Source organism: Podarcis vaucheri, assembly GCF_965113315.1.
Source record: "Podarcis vaucheri genome assembly, chromosome: 5".
Taxonomy (NCBI): Eukaryota; Metazoa; Chordata; class Lepidosauria; order Squamata; family Lacertidae; genus Podarcis; species Podarcis vaucheri.
Window position 1 is genome coordinate 104,135,993 of NC_138763.1, and position 15,972 is coordinate 104,151,964.

Here is a 15,972-nt window from a genome sequence, read left to right on the forward strand (position 1 = left end):
TGCGCCTCCATGGAGAGGGGGGTATCGAAGATTACACCCAAACTCTTCACGGACAGTGCTGGCACTAATTGCGCCCCCGCAAGAGATGGGAGTTGCCCCCTCGATCCCATATCGCTCCGTCCCAGCCAGAGGACCTCTGTCTTCGAAGGATTTAACTTCAACCGGCTCCCACGTAACCATCCAGCCACAGCTTCCAAGCATCTGGTCAGTGTATCTGGGGCCGAGTCAGGATGGCCATCCATCAACAGATAGAGTTGGGTGTCATCAGCATACTGATGGCAGCCCAGCCCAAAACTCCGGACAAGCTGGGCGAGGGGGTGTATTTTGTGTGTATTATGCGTTATTATGTAGGAATGCTGAAATGTGTCTGATAGTGTGTTATTTTCACCAAGGGGGGGATTTTTGTGTGTAATTGTTTTTATGTTTAATGTATAATGTCTTAATGTATAGTGTCTTACTGCTTACAGCCTAACGGAGGATTCTCATGCACTACATGCCTTCTAATAGATCAGGCTATGGCCTAGTCCAATATTTAGATTAGATCAATTTACGACCACATTTCTTTGTTCCACATGGCACTCTGCCGACTTTCCCTAACTCATTTTACCAAGAAGATGATTCAGGATCCATGAAACAGCAGTTACATGAAGGTGTATATACTTTGATTTAGCAGGAATGATCCCTTATAGAGTTAAATTGACTAATTTGGACAAATAGCCTTAAGAGGCCTGAGATGCAAGTCTCTTCAGATTTACACGAAGGCATCCATTTACAACATTACCAGGTTATTATTTTGTGGGGCAACAATTATTTAGAAAACGTCTGCGGCAAACCCGGAACTACCAGAACAGGTTACTTCTGGGTTCGCGGCTCACGCATGCGCAGAAGCGCTAAATCATGCCGTGCGTGCGCAGACACACGCTTCAACGTGTGTCATTTTTGGGTTGCGGTGGGGCCTCTGGAACGAATCCCCACTGTACCCCAAGATTCCACTGTATATCTTTAGATGCCAGGCAGAAACATCCCTCTGCTCTGAGGCCTTTGGCTAAATAAATGACCTGTGGCCTTTTAAACTGTGCATGTGTGGAGAGGGGGGTTATTATTGTTTGTTACTATGTTATGTTTTTATATTGTAAACTGCTCTGTGATCCTTGGAGGAAGGATGGCATAGAAATAATAAATAAATAAATAAAATACATACATACATACATACAAAATATATAAAAGGATGTCACATAGAGGAGGGAGAAAGGTTGTTTTCTGCTGCTCCAGAGAAGCGGACACGGAGCAATGGATCCAAACTACAAGAAAGAAGATTCCACCTAAACATTAGGAAGAACTTCCTGACAGTAAGAGCTGTTTGACAGTGGAATTTGCTGCCAAGGAGTGTGGTGGAGTCTCCTACTTTGGAGGTCTTTAAGCAGAGGCTTGACAACCATGTGTCAGGAGTGCTCTGATGGTGTTTCCTGCTTGGCAGGGGGTTGGACTCGATGGCCCTTGTGGTCTCTTCCAACTCTAGGATTCTATGATTCTATGATTCAAACAACAATATTCGTAGACTTAAAATTTTATTATCTGACTGCAGTTCTCTGCCATAGAGTTCCTTTCTTCAAAGATGTCTTATTTTAATTCATCATCTTTTGCCCCCAATTTCATATTATTCTATTTGTTCTTTCCTATCCATCACAGCAGGAAAGGATTTCATACACCCCTCCAGTGAGTCCTGTACCAACTTATACTTCCTCGTCATCACCATTACATGTCCCAGTGCCTCGAGCGATCAGGATGGAGGAAGATGCCATCAGGCTCCCGGCCCACCTGCGTGAGTGTTCCTCCAATACTGGTATCACTGGGGTGGGAGGCGCCTTTCTTTTGTTGTTGTTGTATTTGTAGCTTTTATTTAGAACAATGGACTTTCCTCACAAATGCCATGGACACTTGTTCTTCCTTCCTCCTTTCACGGATTGGTTCTTTGACTGTCATGTGATACATATTTCACCATCGACAGAAAGGTGCATGTTGGGCTTTGTGTTTCCCAAATACTTTACTGGCAGGACACAGGGTGCTCCGAACTGGTCGCATGGTGTTTTCAGGTGCATTTGCTAGCAATGAGCTCTGGAGGTTAATCTGCATAGGCAGAGCACACCTGTGGGGTGCCTCAGGGTTCAGTCCTCTCCCCCATGCTTTTCAACATTTACATGCAGCCGCTGGGAGAGATCATCAGGGGGTTTGGGCTGGGTGTTCATCAGTATGCGGATGATACCCAGCTCTACCTCTCTTTTAAATCAGAACCAGTGAAGGCGGTGAAGGTCCTGTGTGAGTGTCTGGAGGCGGTTGGAGGATGGATGGCAGCTAACAGATTGAGGTTGAATCCTGACAAGACAGAAGTACTGTTTTTGGGGGACAGGAGGCGGGCAGGTGTGGAGGATTCCCTGGTCCTGAATGGGGTAACTGTGCCCCTGAAGGACCAGGTGCGCAGCCTGGGAGTCATTTTGGACTCACAGCTGTCCATGGAGGCACAGGTTAAATCCGTGTCCAGGGCAGCTGTTTACCAGCTCCATCTGGTACGTAGGCTGAGACCCTATCTGCCCGCGGACTGCCTCGCCAGAGTGGTGCATGCTCTGGTTATCTCCCGCTTGGACTACTGCAATGCGCTCTACGTGGGGCTACCTTTGATGGTGACCTGGAAACTACAACTAATCCAGAATGCGGCAGCTAGACTGGTGACTGGGAGCGGCCGCCAAGACCATATAACACCGGTCTTGAAAGACCTACATTGGCTCCCAGTACGTTTCCGAGCACAATTCAAAGTGTTGGTGCTGACCTTTAAAGCCCTAAACGGCCTCGGTCCAGTATATCTGAAGGAGCGTCTCCACCCCCATCGTTCTGCCCGGACACTGAGGTCCAGCTCCGAGGGCCTTCTGGCGGTTCCCTCACTGCGAGAGGCCAAGTTGCTCTGTGGAACGCCCTCCCATCAGATGTCAAAGCGATAAACAACTACCTGACATTCAGAAGACATCTGAAGGCAGCCCTGTTCAGGGAAGTTTTTAATATGTGACATTTTAGTGTATTTTTCATCTTTGTTGGAAGCCGCCCAGATGGGTGGGGTACAAATAATAAATTATTATTATTATTACTAATATGAACAACCTCAACTTTTCCAGCACTTGGTAAATCAGTGTCCAATGTTTACTCTATTTTGCTTTTTAGGAGATCACTTTAAAATGATTAGTGTGAGTTCCTACCATTGTGTGCATGTCTGGCACTTGACTCAAGTGCACATGCATTTAAATGATGTGTGTGGAGACTAAAGCACCATGTAGTATACTGCTTTGCTCATGCTACAACCAGTAAGGTCTGTGTTTAACTGCTTGGTAGTATTTCAGATTATTTTATTTAACTATTTTATAGGCTTTTAGACCTCTTTTTAGGCAAAATTGCCTACCAAAGCTGTTTACAGTAATATACAAATACATATGCTTAAAATCCAACAATAAAACCATTCAAAACACTTAAAATACCCAGTTTTATCCAAAAGAAGTATATAGGCATCATTCCAGATAAAGAAGTAATTCACCTAAAGTCATCCAGTATTCTAGAGTAGTATCCGAAGGCCATAATGATAAAACCTGTAAGGCCCATTTAACATTAACAAGGGATGGGGCTTGCCTGATCCCATTCGGAAACGAGTTCCATAATTGAGCAGACACTTCCTGGAAAGGCCGCGTTCCATGTGTTCACCAAACTCATTGGTGCTACATCTGGCATTTCCACAGGTTCCCCCAGAACGGATCTTAAAGTATGGGATGGCAGGTTGATACAGGTGCATGTGACCCTTAAGGTAAACTCATCCCAAACAATTTAGAGCTTTAAAAGTCAGTCCCAACACTTTGAATTGGGCCCAGAACACACTGGCAACCAGTGTACCTGACACAATAATATGTGTAATGTGTTCTAATTGCCTGCCCCCAACCAATAGCAGGGTGGGCACATTTTGAACCAGTTGGTTTTTGAACTGTCTTCAGAAGCAGCACCAAGCATTCACTAATACAGTGGTACCTCGGTTCTCAAATGCCTTGGTACTCAAACAACTTGGAACCCAAACACTGCAAACCCGGAAGTAACAGTTCTGGTTTGGGAACTTTTTTCAGAAGCTGAACGTGCTCCGTTTTGAGTGCCACACTTCTGTTTTGAGTGTTATGCTGAGGTCTATGTGTTTTTGCTATTATATTGCGTTTTAGTTTCTGCGGCTTTTTTGTTTTGTTTATGTGACTCTGTGGAACCCAGTTGAGCTTGATTGATTGATTGTGTGACTGCAGTACATTGTTTATTGCTTTCATTTTATGGATCAATGGTCTCATTAGATAGTAAAATTCATGTTAAATTGCTATTTTAGGGGTTGTTTTTAAAAGTCTGGAACGGATATCGGTCCATTTTGCATTACTTTCTATAGGAAAGCACGTCTTGGTTTTAGAACGCTTTGGTTTTGGAACGGACTTCCGGAACAGATTAAGTTTGAGAACCAAAGTACCACAGTACATTGCCGACTGTCGCAAGGTTTCTTCTCCCTAGATAGGGATTCCAGCAGCCATACCAGCCATGCAGATTAAAATTATCTCCTGCTACTGCTGCCACTTGGACTTCTCTGTTTGCACCAGATCAAAGAGGTCATACAAGCTCAAACTTGGTCCTTCGGGGGGAGCACAACCCCACCTAAAAGAAATTGAATAGAGCAATTGGTTTCCCTCTGCACAGAATCTCTGTCTTGCCTCGATTAAGATTCTGATTGTTTACCTTCATCTAGCCCAGTATTTTCCCCAGATGTGCTTCAGAAACTCAATGGGGACAATTTTGCATGTTAAAATCAGTATAGGGCAGCCACTCCCAACCCAGTATCCTCCTTATGTTTTAGATTACAACTCTTATCATTCCTGGAAATTAGCCCTGCTCCTTATGGCTGATGGGAGTCCCTCATTATCTGTTGGGCACCATGTGTTTGGGTCAGATTGCAGGAGTGAAAACTTGCACTGAAGAAGCTATATTAATATGCCCCCTTAGGACTGTGCTTTAATCTGTTGGGTTATTTGGATTTCCAGACTTCCTCTTGTCCCTTTTCAATGTCCCATTTTAACTTGTTTAATCTCAGCTCATTATCTGTAATGATGCCCTGAAACTGCCTCCTCTCCCCACTCAATCAGCCTAAGGGGGGAAATGCTGCCAGAATTTTGGTTTCTTTGTGCTATTGCACAAGATGGTCTTACCATGTATCATTAAGTGCTTTCTCACGTGGTGTGTGGAATACCCTGGGGCAATTTCTTCTTGGAAATGGCCAAAAAGTATATGAGTATATGAGGGCACTTTGTAGTGTTTGCCAGAAACAGGTAAGCAAAAACCCTTCCCTTAGAAGCACTGGATGTAGTGCCAAATCGCAAGTGTGTTTGAATCATTGATTTTTAACAAGTACATGGAGGACGGAAAGGATGGGGTAGAATTCTGTTTTGCTCTCTTTTTCCATGGCCTTTGCAGTAAATGTAACCCAGCATTGGAGTTTTTATTTCTTTTGTTCCCATATAGCATAAACAATGTATGTACTGAAGATCAATTACTTAACTGTGTTTATGGGTTAAGGCATTGCATAGGCACATGCTCACAGGCTGGGGTTGGTTTTCTAACACAGTTCTCCACTAGTGAATGGTGGAGTTAAAGACATCTAAGAGATTCTGAAAGTGAGAGCAAAAGGGAGAGGGCTGTGGGTTTTGGAGGAGAGAAAAGCAGGCCAACCTTTTTGGGTGAGAGTGGAGGAGAAACCAGCCCTAGACTATAAGAGCTGTCTAGGGCAGTGGTTACCAGACTTTTTGGTGTGGCGACTTCTTGTCTTACTGGCACATGAATTTTGGACTTTAGACTTCCGGTAGCCAAAAGTTTTGTACAGTTTAATTTCAGTACTGCCTGTTTTGCAACCATTGCTTGAGACATCCAAGCAAAAGTTTACACAATTGTAGCACTTACAAAGTTATTCACAGTTTTGTTTATGGGAATGTAAGAAAACCAGACTTCTGATTGCAGTATATTGCTTCATAAGCTACAAAAATTACTCTAAAAACATATGGTTATACAAACTCTGTGTGTGTGTGTGTATAGGCAGGTGTCAGTGGGATCACTGAGCTTCTGTTTTGCAACTAGTACATTTATGCAGGGGTTGGTGATTGTCAGGCTCAGATCATTATTGATAAAGATAGTATTTATTATTTTGACTAAGCAAATTTCAAATCACTCTTGGCTTATCTATTAACTAATCCTACATGCATCAGACACAAATTGTAATAGCTGCTTGAAACAACTCTCTGTCCACACACCTTGCAGTAAACGGTCAACAGTTCTTCCGCCAGAGAGCAGCTCCCCAGTGTTAAATTGTGAGACTCAAGCCTTTGCCACCAGACTGAAAGAGCTTGAGAGCCAAGTTAAGGGTTAAAATGGTTCTATTTTATTCAATGTAATATAATAAAATGAGAAGATCTGCAAAAACCAATTAAACCAAATCATCAGGACAAGTGGTCCGTATAGCAATGAAGAATCAGGTAGTGTCAGGTCCTTTCTTTCTCCTTGGCGGATTTACACCTGCAAACACGGCAAAGAATTGGAAGTAAATGCTCCCTCCCTGCTGTCCAACGTTTGCCAAAGTGTGCATGATGCCAACCCTAAAGGGCACCCGGAGGACCACAAAGCCAAAGGTAGCAGAAAGTGACTGAAGAGTGCCCTTAACCTAGTAATGCCTCAGGTGTTTTTCTATTTTTTAACAACCAGTTTTTAAAATTTTCTCTCATCTGCCTAGATTAATGTACAGTATATGCTGCTGCAAACCCAATTAGTATTTTCCAGCAGCATGAAGTACACAAAAAGTAAGATCTCCAAAGGCCAATCAGGGACTTCCTGCTTCCCCACCAAATTCCTACTGGGCCTCCAAAGGGCAACTAGCAAAGCCCACTGTGGCGGAAGGTGCGGCGAAGAAGAAAAAGAAGAGTGGGCTGAGGGCAGTGCCTGGATTATAAAGCCTATATCACCTGGCCTTTCGGTACAGGGCTAGAAAACCTCACTCGCCTTTCCTTATCCTCCCTGAGGATAAACCACTCAAGGCCACTTGGAGTGGGAGTGGCATTCTGACATTCAGTTATAAGTATCAACACAACATTAAGAATATGCCAAGAAAACAAGAAGTTGGAAGAGGTATTCATCATTTCAGTTAAGGATTAAAAGTACCGGTAGTTATTATTTGGTGTTTGTTTGTGGGTCGCAAGCCACAGTTTGGGAAACACTGATCTCGGGTAGTAGTAGGAGTGGTTTAGGTAGGCCTGGTTTGGACTTCTCTGGAGTGTAAAAAGATGTGCCTAAAGTCCTTCTTAAGTCAGGCATATTGAGAGGAATACATTTTAACCTTCACTGATAATTTTCTAATTGCAAAGTTGTAGTTGTTTTGATCTATTGTTTCCCACCACTTATAAAAAGAAAATTAGTATAATTAAAAACGGGTTTTCCTATTTGTGTTGTAATTTTCAGGACCATTAATTAGAGCTCGACATGACTGCTAGTACCAATTTGCATACAACCCATCACATGTTGTGGTTGGCAAATGCTTCCAGAAGACAAGGCAGACAATTTTCCTTCCAGGCTGCAGCTGTGGCAAAAATGGCCAACCCTTTTTTGGGGCTGTGGGGTTGTGACAGATGGGCTAGTAATTATTTTGCTGTTGCTAGCTAGTAACTCTGTGGGTTTATTTGAGAGGCTGCACCAATATTTTATTCTTATTGCTGTTTTGCAAGACTCTGCATATAGTCATTTGTCTATACAGGGGGCAGCCCCACCAGAAGGGGGCTGGGCTGGGTTTACGTTCACTCTGTCGACCCACACAATGACTCGGAATGCACAAATGGGGAATAGCCTATAATCATTTATTTCTATAGACCCTGGATTCATACATACATACATCCAGGGAACTGTGGCATATCATGGCTCCAGATGTTTTCCCTTGAGCAGTTAAAGGCACACACCTTCTCCCCCACTTTGTGTTTACTGACTATAATCTGGTGGGACCCTGCTAAGCGTGAACAAGCCCAGGACTTCATGTGCCAGATGCAGCCCTTTCAAGCTATAGCTGTTATTGGAGGTGGGGCAGAGCTAAGAGGGGCAGTCACAGGCAGTGTGTACGTATAAAATGTGGGAGTAGGATGGGATTCGTTGGTGCTTAGGACCTGGCCTTAGAGTTGACACCGTTGGGGCAACCACTGCTGAGGACCAGCCACCATCAATTACAACTGGACTGCCTGGGAGATTTGGACACCCTTGGATTGGTGGGCCCTCCTCCTCTGCATGTGTGCCTGCCCAGATGCAGGGGGGGGGTCAGAGCCACTGCTGCTCCGTACAGCTCTGCTGTGGCTTGTTCACATGCCTCCCTGCCAAAGCATCTGCCACTGCAAATTGCTTGCTTACTTACCTCCGCTTGCTTGCTTGCTTCCTCCTTCTTCTAGGTGATAGTGATGAATTTGCTTTCTGAGCCCAGTTGCCACTGCCCAAAGGGAGGGAGCCACTGAGCAAGTGGAGTTCACAGCAGGAAGATCATCCCTCCCAAACCCAGAAGTGTCCCTGTCTAGTTTTGATGGGGTGCCATTTTGGGGCCAAAAATATTCCATTGGTTTTCTGGCTGAATATTTTTAGCTGAAGCGCTCCAGTGCTTTATAAAAATAGGTGGGGCAATAAAGTAGACAGGCTTGTGACCAATCCAGTTACTCATTCATCAGATCACTTACTGTATATGCACCTCTCACAGCAAAAGTCAACAGTAGACTCTATGTGACCACATGCAGGCACACCTCATTTTATTATACTTTGCTTTATTGCACTTCACAGATATTGCTCCTTACAGCTGCAGGCAGCCTGGCCACTTCCAGGGGAAGGAAGCCCCCCCCCCACTGCCCCTCTTCAGGCCATGGGAGTGGAGCTGGCTAGGGCTAGAGCTAGGTTTCCCCCCTCCCGAGCCTGCAGCCAGGTGGGGCCTGGCTAAATAGACTACAGTCTAAACATAACTTTTATATGCCCTGGGAAACAAAACCAACAAAGTGTAACTTGTTTTATTGCAGTGGTCTGGAACCAAATTCCCAATATCTCTGAGGTAGGCCTGTATCAATTTGTACTTGCTGACCTGCCTCTGTCACACTCTCAAGCCCTTGGGAAGTAAGAAGCAACCAAAACATTCTGGTGAAGTGGAAAGTGGCTAGGAAGGAATTCTTGCTGTTCTGGTCCAGTGCAGTGTGCTTCAGTTTCCCCAGATATGGGTGATGAGGAGTTCCTGGATCTGAAATGAACTGATATGCTGACCCAAAGTCAAAGACCTACTTCAGTTGGCACTTAGAGCAGATTTGCTTCTTGTTGACATGTGTGTTAGTTTACTGCCTGCAGACTGAAATGTGCGGTTGTTGAGGAACTGTTCCAAGCAGAGTGTGTGCAGTGTTTGAGGAGCAGGGGCAGCCAAACCGCTCAAGTCCCTGTGAGCGAATGGGCTCTGCTGTGGTCTCCAGAGGCTGCACTCCTGAAGGCCAGCCTAGGCGGGGCAGAGGCACCTACAGTTGTCCATCTGCCTGCCCTTTCTGTGCCTAAAGCAAAGCGTCTAAAGGGGATGTTTCAGGCACTTTTCTCCCAGCCCAGCTGGGAGCAGATCAGAACCCTAGGCAAGCAGTATTGCCTGTTACCATTGCATGAGGGGAAGAGAGAGGCTTCCTCTTGCTAGTCCCCCATTGTAGGTTCCTGCACAATCAGCAAGTGCAGTCCAGCTCTTTCCCTTACACAGTGGTAGTTGCATGTACAGTCAAACCTCGGCTCCTGAACGCCTCTCTTTTGGAACATTTCAACTCCCGAACGTCAAAAACCCAAAAGTAAATGCTCCGGTTTTCAAACGTTTTTCAGAAGCCGAATGTCCGATGTGGCTTCCACTTGAGGGCAGGAAGCTCCTACAACCAATAGGAAGCCGCGCCTCAGTTGTTGAACATTTTGGAAGCTGAGGGGGAAGGAGAGAGTTCACTCCCTTCCCAAACTGTTCCCCTACACCCATTTTTAAATTGATGAGCAGGAATTTTTAAGAAGTGCCTGTCTGCAGTACATCATACAATTCTTACTGGAGCAGTGACCTCTTGGTAGCCCTCAAACCTAATTGAGAGGTTATTTCAAAAGCCTGCTTCCATGCCTTAACTGGATACTGTTTCAGGCTTTTTTCTGGAGTCTGCACTGTGTTGTTTCAGTTTTATTAGATTTATATGCTACAGGCCTTTCTGAATCTACTTTTCAGTGAGGAAACCTTCATGCTCTGGATTGCCACTGGGTGTCATTTGAATTGCTTTTCTACATTCTGTACTAACTACTGGATTGAAGTCCTTCTGGCAAGCAGGGGCGTAGGAGGGGGGTGGACCACCCCAGTTGCCCTCACTGAGGGGGGTGACATTTGGCGTGCCCGTGACTCCCAAGCCTGCCCCGGAGCTGTTGGGGTAAGTGGGGGAGCTGCGCCACTTTGCTGGCAGCATTCCCCCCTTCCCCCTTTGTTTTGACAGCTGGGAAGGGGCTTGGGAATCACGGGCGGGCGGGGGCTGAATGTCCGCCATGCGCAGCTTGGTCCATCCCCGTGGGCGGCTTGCTCCGCCCCCGGCTGCAGGGCAGCGCGGGCATATGCTCCACCACTGCTGGCATGCTGGTTATATCCACGATGGGTGGCACCTACGTGTGTGTGTTAAGTAATGCTGTAAAGAGTGAAAAAAGAATTATTCCAAAAACACCCACTGTTAAGCTGATAATTTGATTTCTCATGAATTGTTCTTAAAACGCTGAAAATGTAGTGTACAATTAAACTTGATGTGGAGCCTGTCGCTGGTGTAATCGAGCCAACATGAAGCATTTTAAGTCCAAATTAATTTCAAAACAAGAGAGTTGGATCAGTCTCAGTTTTAAATAGAACATTTTAATGTTTTCTCTGAGCTTTGGGTCATTATATACAGCCTGGTATAAAACTCCCCCTCCCAACCCCTCTCTGCTTAAAGCCAACAGCAACAAAACCCCCACTGTATTTGAAGGGAAATTTCCCTTTTTGGGTTTCTGTGTCTCTGGAAAGAATTTTCAAGGAAGGCAGACACCAGTTCCCAGCTACATGCTTCCTGATAAGGAAGTAGCTCCAGTAAAGGCAGCTATAAATAACTCTCTCTCTGTGTGTTAATTTTGAAAATGAAGGGAGATTTATTTACTGATGTTCCTTTAAAGAGAGAATGGCTTTGGATTAGAAGCGCAGGTTTTCCTTTTACAGGTTCTCCTTGTTGCAGAGCTGTTTACTCTGTTGTTTATCCTGCTAAGTGGATAAAATGAGTAACTCGAAATCTGATGTGCTGGGAGTGTTTCTGCTCATTACAGTGCAGGTTCCAGCATAATCTCCATATTTTTCTTCTCCTCACTGCACCCTTTTTAAAGGAAACATGCAGTCTGAAGTAGAGTTCTGGTAAAATTGCTCACTCCTTTTTTCTTTTTGGTTGGTCCTAAGAAAGGCATAGTTTAACTATCTTTGTGTGGACTTCTTGACAGGGTTTCCTCTACAATCCTTTTTGAGAGAACCCTTTTTTGTTTTGTCCGCCCTCCTCCCCCAAACCTGTGTAGAGGGCTTTTCCCACCCTACTCTTTCATTTCCACAGAACATGCACAATTAATACAGTATTAATTAATTAATTATGGGGAGAGGTTGTTGCTGGCACAAGACGTGAGGCTTTCCAACTTATGAAGCAAATGCTTTGATGCTGAGCTTTAAAGACCATTTCCGTCAGCTCCAGCCAGCAGAGCAGCGGAATGATATTTAAACCAGCCTCTCCTTACCAAGTTTAGAAAGTAAGAACCACTCTGTCCTGAAGAGAATTTCCAAAGCACAACAGAACAAAGGATTGGAGAATAGAAGACCTGCTGAAGTCTTCCAACAGAGGAGAGATGGGGAGCTGGTGGCTGCCTAGAGGCCACTGGACTGACGCTTCGGTCATCCCTGACCTTTGGCCAGTGCTGGCTGGGGCTGAAGTGAGAAAGGGTTCCACTGCACCTGCAGCTCCCCAGGTGCCCCACACCTGAGACAAGAGCAGAGGTCAGCAAACATTTTCAGCAGGGGGCTGGTCCACTGTCCCTCGGACCTTGTGCGGGGCCGGACTATATTTTTTTTTGGGGGGGGTGAACGAATTCCTATGCCCCGCAAATAACCCAGAGATGCATTTTAAATAAAAGGACACATTCTACTCATGTGAAAACATGCGGGCCAGATGTAGAAGGTGATTGGGCTGGATCTGGCCCCCGGGCCTTAGTTTGCCTACCCATGTACAAGAGTCTCAGTAGGACAATTTCCATAAGCTTCCATTTGTAAAACAAATAGATGACTTTTGAAAGGGTGCTAGTGTATCCCTGAATGACTCTTTTGTTCAGGCAATTATGTTGTGAACAGCCCTGAGACCTGTGAGTATAGGGCAGTATACTAATATACTATTACGACTAATAATAATAATAATAATAATAATAGGAAGGAGGCTGAAGGGGCAATTCTTCCCCATGGTTATAAATGCTGTTAAGAGAATATGAGCAGTAGGGTGGGAAAAGCCCTTTAATCCTTGGAGAGCAACTTCCCCCACAGAATTTAATTTCTTTTTTTATATATATACTGTGGTACTTAACTTAAGTACTTAAACCTTGGGTTAAGTACTTAATTTGTTCCGGAGGTCTGTGCTTAACCTGAAACTGTTCTTAACCTGAAGCACCACTTTAGCTAATGGGGCCTCCCGCTGCTGCCGCACTGCTGGAGCACGAATTCTGTTCTCATCTTGAAGCAAAGTTCTTACCCCGAGGTACTATTTCTGGGTTAACGGAGTCTGTAACCTGAACGGTATGTAACCCGAGGTACCACTGTACATTCACTGAAGATATTTAGTTCATATATATTTAATATAACACACACACACACACACACTACACCAACACATGCAGTTCAGCAACTTGACTCAGTTACCTTGTTATTTAAAAAATGCACACATTTCCCAAAAGATGCTTTGTCTTCAAATCCCATTTCACTTTTCTTTAATATTAATTCTACCATGAGTGTCAAGATGCTTTCTCAACGCTTATGGTACAATTAATATTATTAATATTTATTCAGTGCTATTTTTCTAGCACAAGAGGTGCCGGAACTCACCATGAACATCTCCCTTGTTCTCTTATACAGTAATGGCAATGGCGCCCACCTGAGAGGTGCTGAGTTCCTGCGAGTTCCGGCAGAAAAAAGCCCTTATTATAACATCCTCCCTTATAAGGAATGCAGTTGAGTCCTCAATTACTGTGGTTTGAAGTTGGCTTGCTTGGAGAGTGACCAGAATTTTAAATCATGATTGCTGGAACTTATGACTAGACAAAGTTTCAGGATAAACTAAAATTAAAACAAATGCTGGTGAAGGAGGGAAGAGAGGCAACATACGAACCCCAGTCTCATGGTGGCTCCTTCCTGCTCACGCAGCCTTGCATGCGAACAAGGTGCAGGAAAGGAAGGCCAGAAGCCATTTAGAGCATAAACTTCCCCATCACAAGGTCACTTGTATATTTCTCTGTCCTTGCTACCTTCTGATCCTCTCTGGAAGCAAGGAAGATCTAGAGCTCCAATCAGTCCACAAAATGATTGTAACCCAACAATATGAAAGCTGCTGCAGTAATACATTTTAAAAGTTCAACCCCAACTTTGATATAAAGTTTGCCTTAAGAGAATTTGTTTTTTAAGCCACAAAAAGCTAAACAATTAAGTGGCTTGGTGGATCATTCTGGATATAATTTCCCTTACTTGTAATACAACTACCTAGTACTTCATTGGTTCTTCAACAACAGAAATAAAATGCGAATAGGGAGAAGTCTGAAAGGCAATGCATGTTGGATGTGTCTTGGTGCAGTTGCTGATGATGGTAAATGAATTTTTTGATTTGCAAGAATACCAAGCTTATTCTCTCTCTTTCATTTCCTCGAAGCCAACTACCCCTTTCAGTATTTGCACTTTTTGCTGGTTTTCACTTCCCTCTAATGACTTGGCAGAGACATCTTTTCAAAATTCCCCACTCATGCCGTTACTTCTTGTTCCCTCTTTTTTCCTGTGTAAGGCACTGGAGTTAATATCCAGCTTCTTTAAAAACATCTCTGCGACCTTTTTGTGGTTTGGGCCCAGGCTTTTCGTTTTATTCTCACTGACTCTACTACAGTAATTATGATTCCATTTCATGAGGAGAAGGCAATCCAAGCCATATATATGCTGTGCTACCATACAAGTGCAGAATATCCCAGATTACAGCATTGCAGGCAGAATTCAGAGTCCTAAGGGTCTCTGCTTTAATTTTACTTAAAGCAAGTTTAAAGCCTTCATGGATACAAATACAGTGGTACATTGGGTTACATATGCTTCAGGTTACAGACTCCGCTAACCCAGAAATAGTTCCTTCGGTTAAGAACTTTGCTTCAGGATGAGAACAGAAATTGTGCAGCTGTGGTGCGGCGGCAGCAGGAGGCCCCATTGGCTAAAGTGGTGTTTCAGGTTAAGAAGAGTTTCAGGTTAAGAACGGACCTCCAGAACGAATTAAGTACTTAAACTGAGGTACCACTGTATATGCTAAAAAGAAGCCTGGTATCAATCCAGTATTAACTGTAATGCATGAGTATGATGTGCTGAAAATCAGGTATGGTGTGCACATTTTGAAAAAAGAAAGCCTGCAAAAATATTAAAAGAGTTACTTTTTGGTTTTCCATAGTTGACGAGATTAGGGACAGGATGTTCAGAAGCATCTTAGAAGGAGAGAGAGAATATGACAAATGGAGTGCATATTAGCAAGAGTGCTGTGTAAGAAAGAAGAAGTCCCCATGGTTGTGAGAGTGGGATATAGTGGGTGGAAGGAGTTAGAGAACTGGAAGGAGAAAACCATGGTTTAGTCAAAGAAAAGATGTGCCAAGAGTGTGAGGCAATGAGATCATGAAAGGGGAGAAGATTTTTTGATCAACAGAATACCATATTTCACTGCATAATTGCCACACTCCAAAAAAATTGGTTAATTACCTTTCATTATGTAATTGTTGCATGATATAATTGTGTTTCCCCCCGCCACTTAAACAGAGCAACAAGGTGGCATTGTGGATACGCATTTCTCGCGCGTGCATTGTGAGCTGTGAGTGTAGAATTCTCAGCGCATGTGCTGCCAGTGTATCGTATTTCCGTAGGCTCAAGGGGTCCTAAAACTGGCATGTTTCCACAAATGGATGAAGTGTTTGTGTATGTGAATGAAATGCGTAACAGTGGCTGTGGTGTATTGTATGAAATGTTGCAAATGAAGGCAGAAGAAATTGATAGAAACTATGAAAATTCTGAAGGGGCGGTGTAGATTGTGTAAAAGATGCAGGATAACTCCTGCCCCTGGTTTTGCAATCTTCAATGAAACCCAAAAAAACTGCAAATTAGTTACTGTATATATATATTTAAAAACCTATAGATTATGAATAGTTTCCGTATCTTTGTATTATTTACTGAATGCTGGGAGAGACACTTGTTTTCTGACCTGAAATGGGAAAATTGCAACTTACTGTAAATCTGGCCGTGCACCTGGTTATATCCCTTGCGCTAAGGTGCTTCATAAAATGTTTTCTGTTATTCATTAAGTGTTGGCTCTCAACAAGATTCACAAGAGGTCTGTGAGAACAGTTTTTATAGGTTTGCTCCCCTCTTTTAGCTCCCCTTTCAAAAGAATCCCATTTTTTAAATAAAGTTCCTCATTGTGAAAGTTTATTTAAAATAAAAACACACACACACACACACACACACACTAAAAAAACAACAACCCCGAAAGCTGACTCCAAAATGCTGTCCTGCCAGATCTTAGGAAATATAATGGAACAATTTGGCTC

General features: G+C 43.9%; 1 protein-coding gene across 2 annotated transcripts in view; it reads left to right on the forward strand.

The window, feature by feature from the left end:
- ETV6 (ETS variant transcription factor 6) overlaps window positions 1-15,972 on the forward strand; it is a 146,372-nt gene that overhangs the window by 61,043 nt on the left and 69,357 nt on the right. The window contains exon 2 of one of the 2 annotated variants that reach the window (XM_082223217.1): window positions 1,693-1,822. In XM_082223217.1, the coding sequence (XP_082079343.1) occupies window positions 1,693-1,822 (130 nt within the window). Of the gene's footprint in view, window positions 1-1,689; window positions 1,823-15,972 lie in introns of both variants that reach the window. The other variant, XM_082223216.1, reaches the window with a different exon arrangement.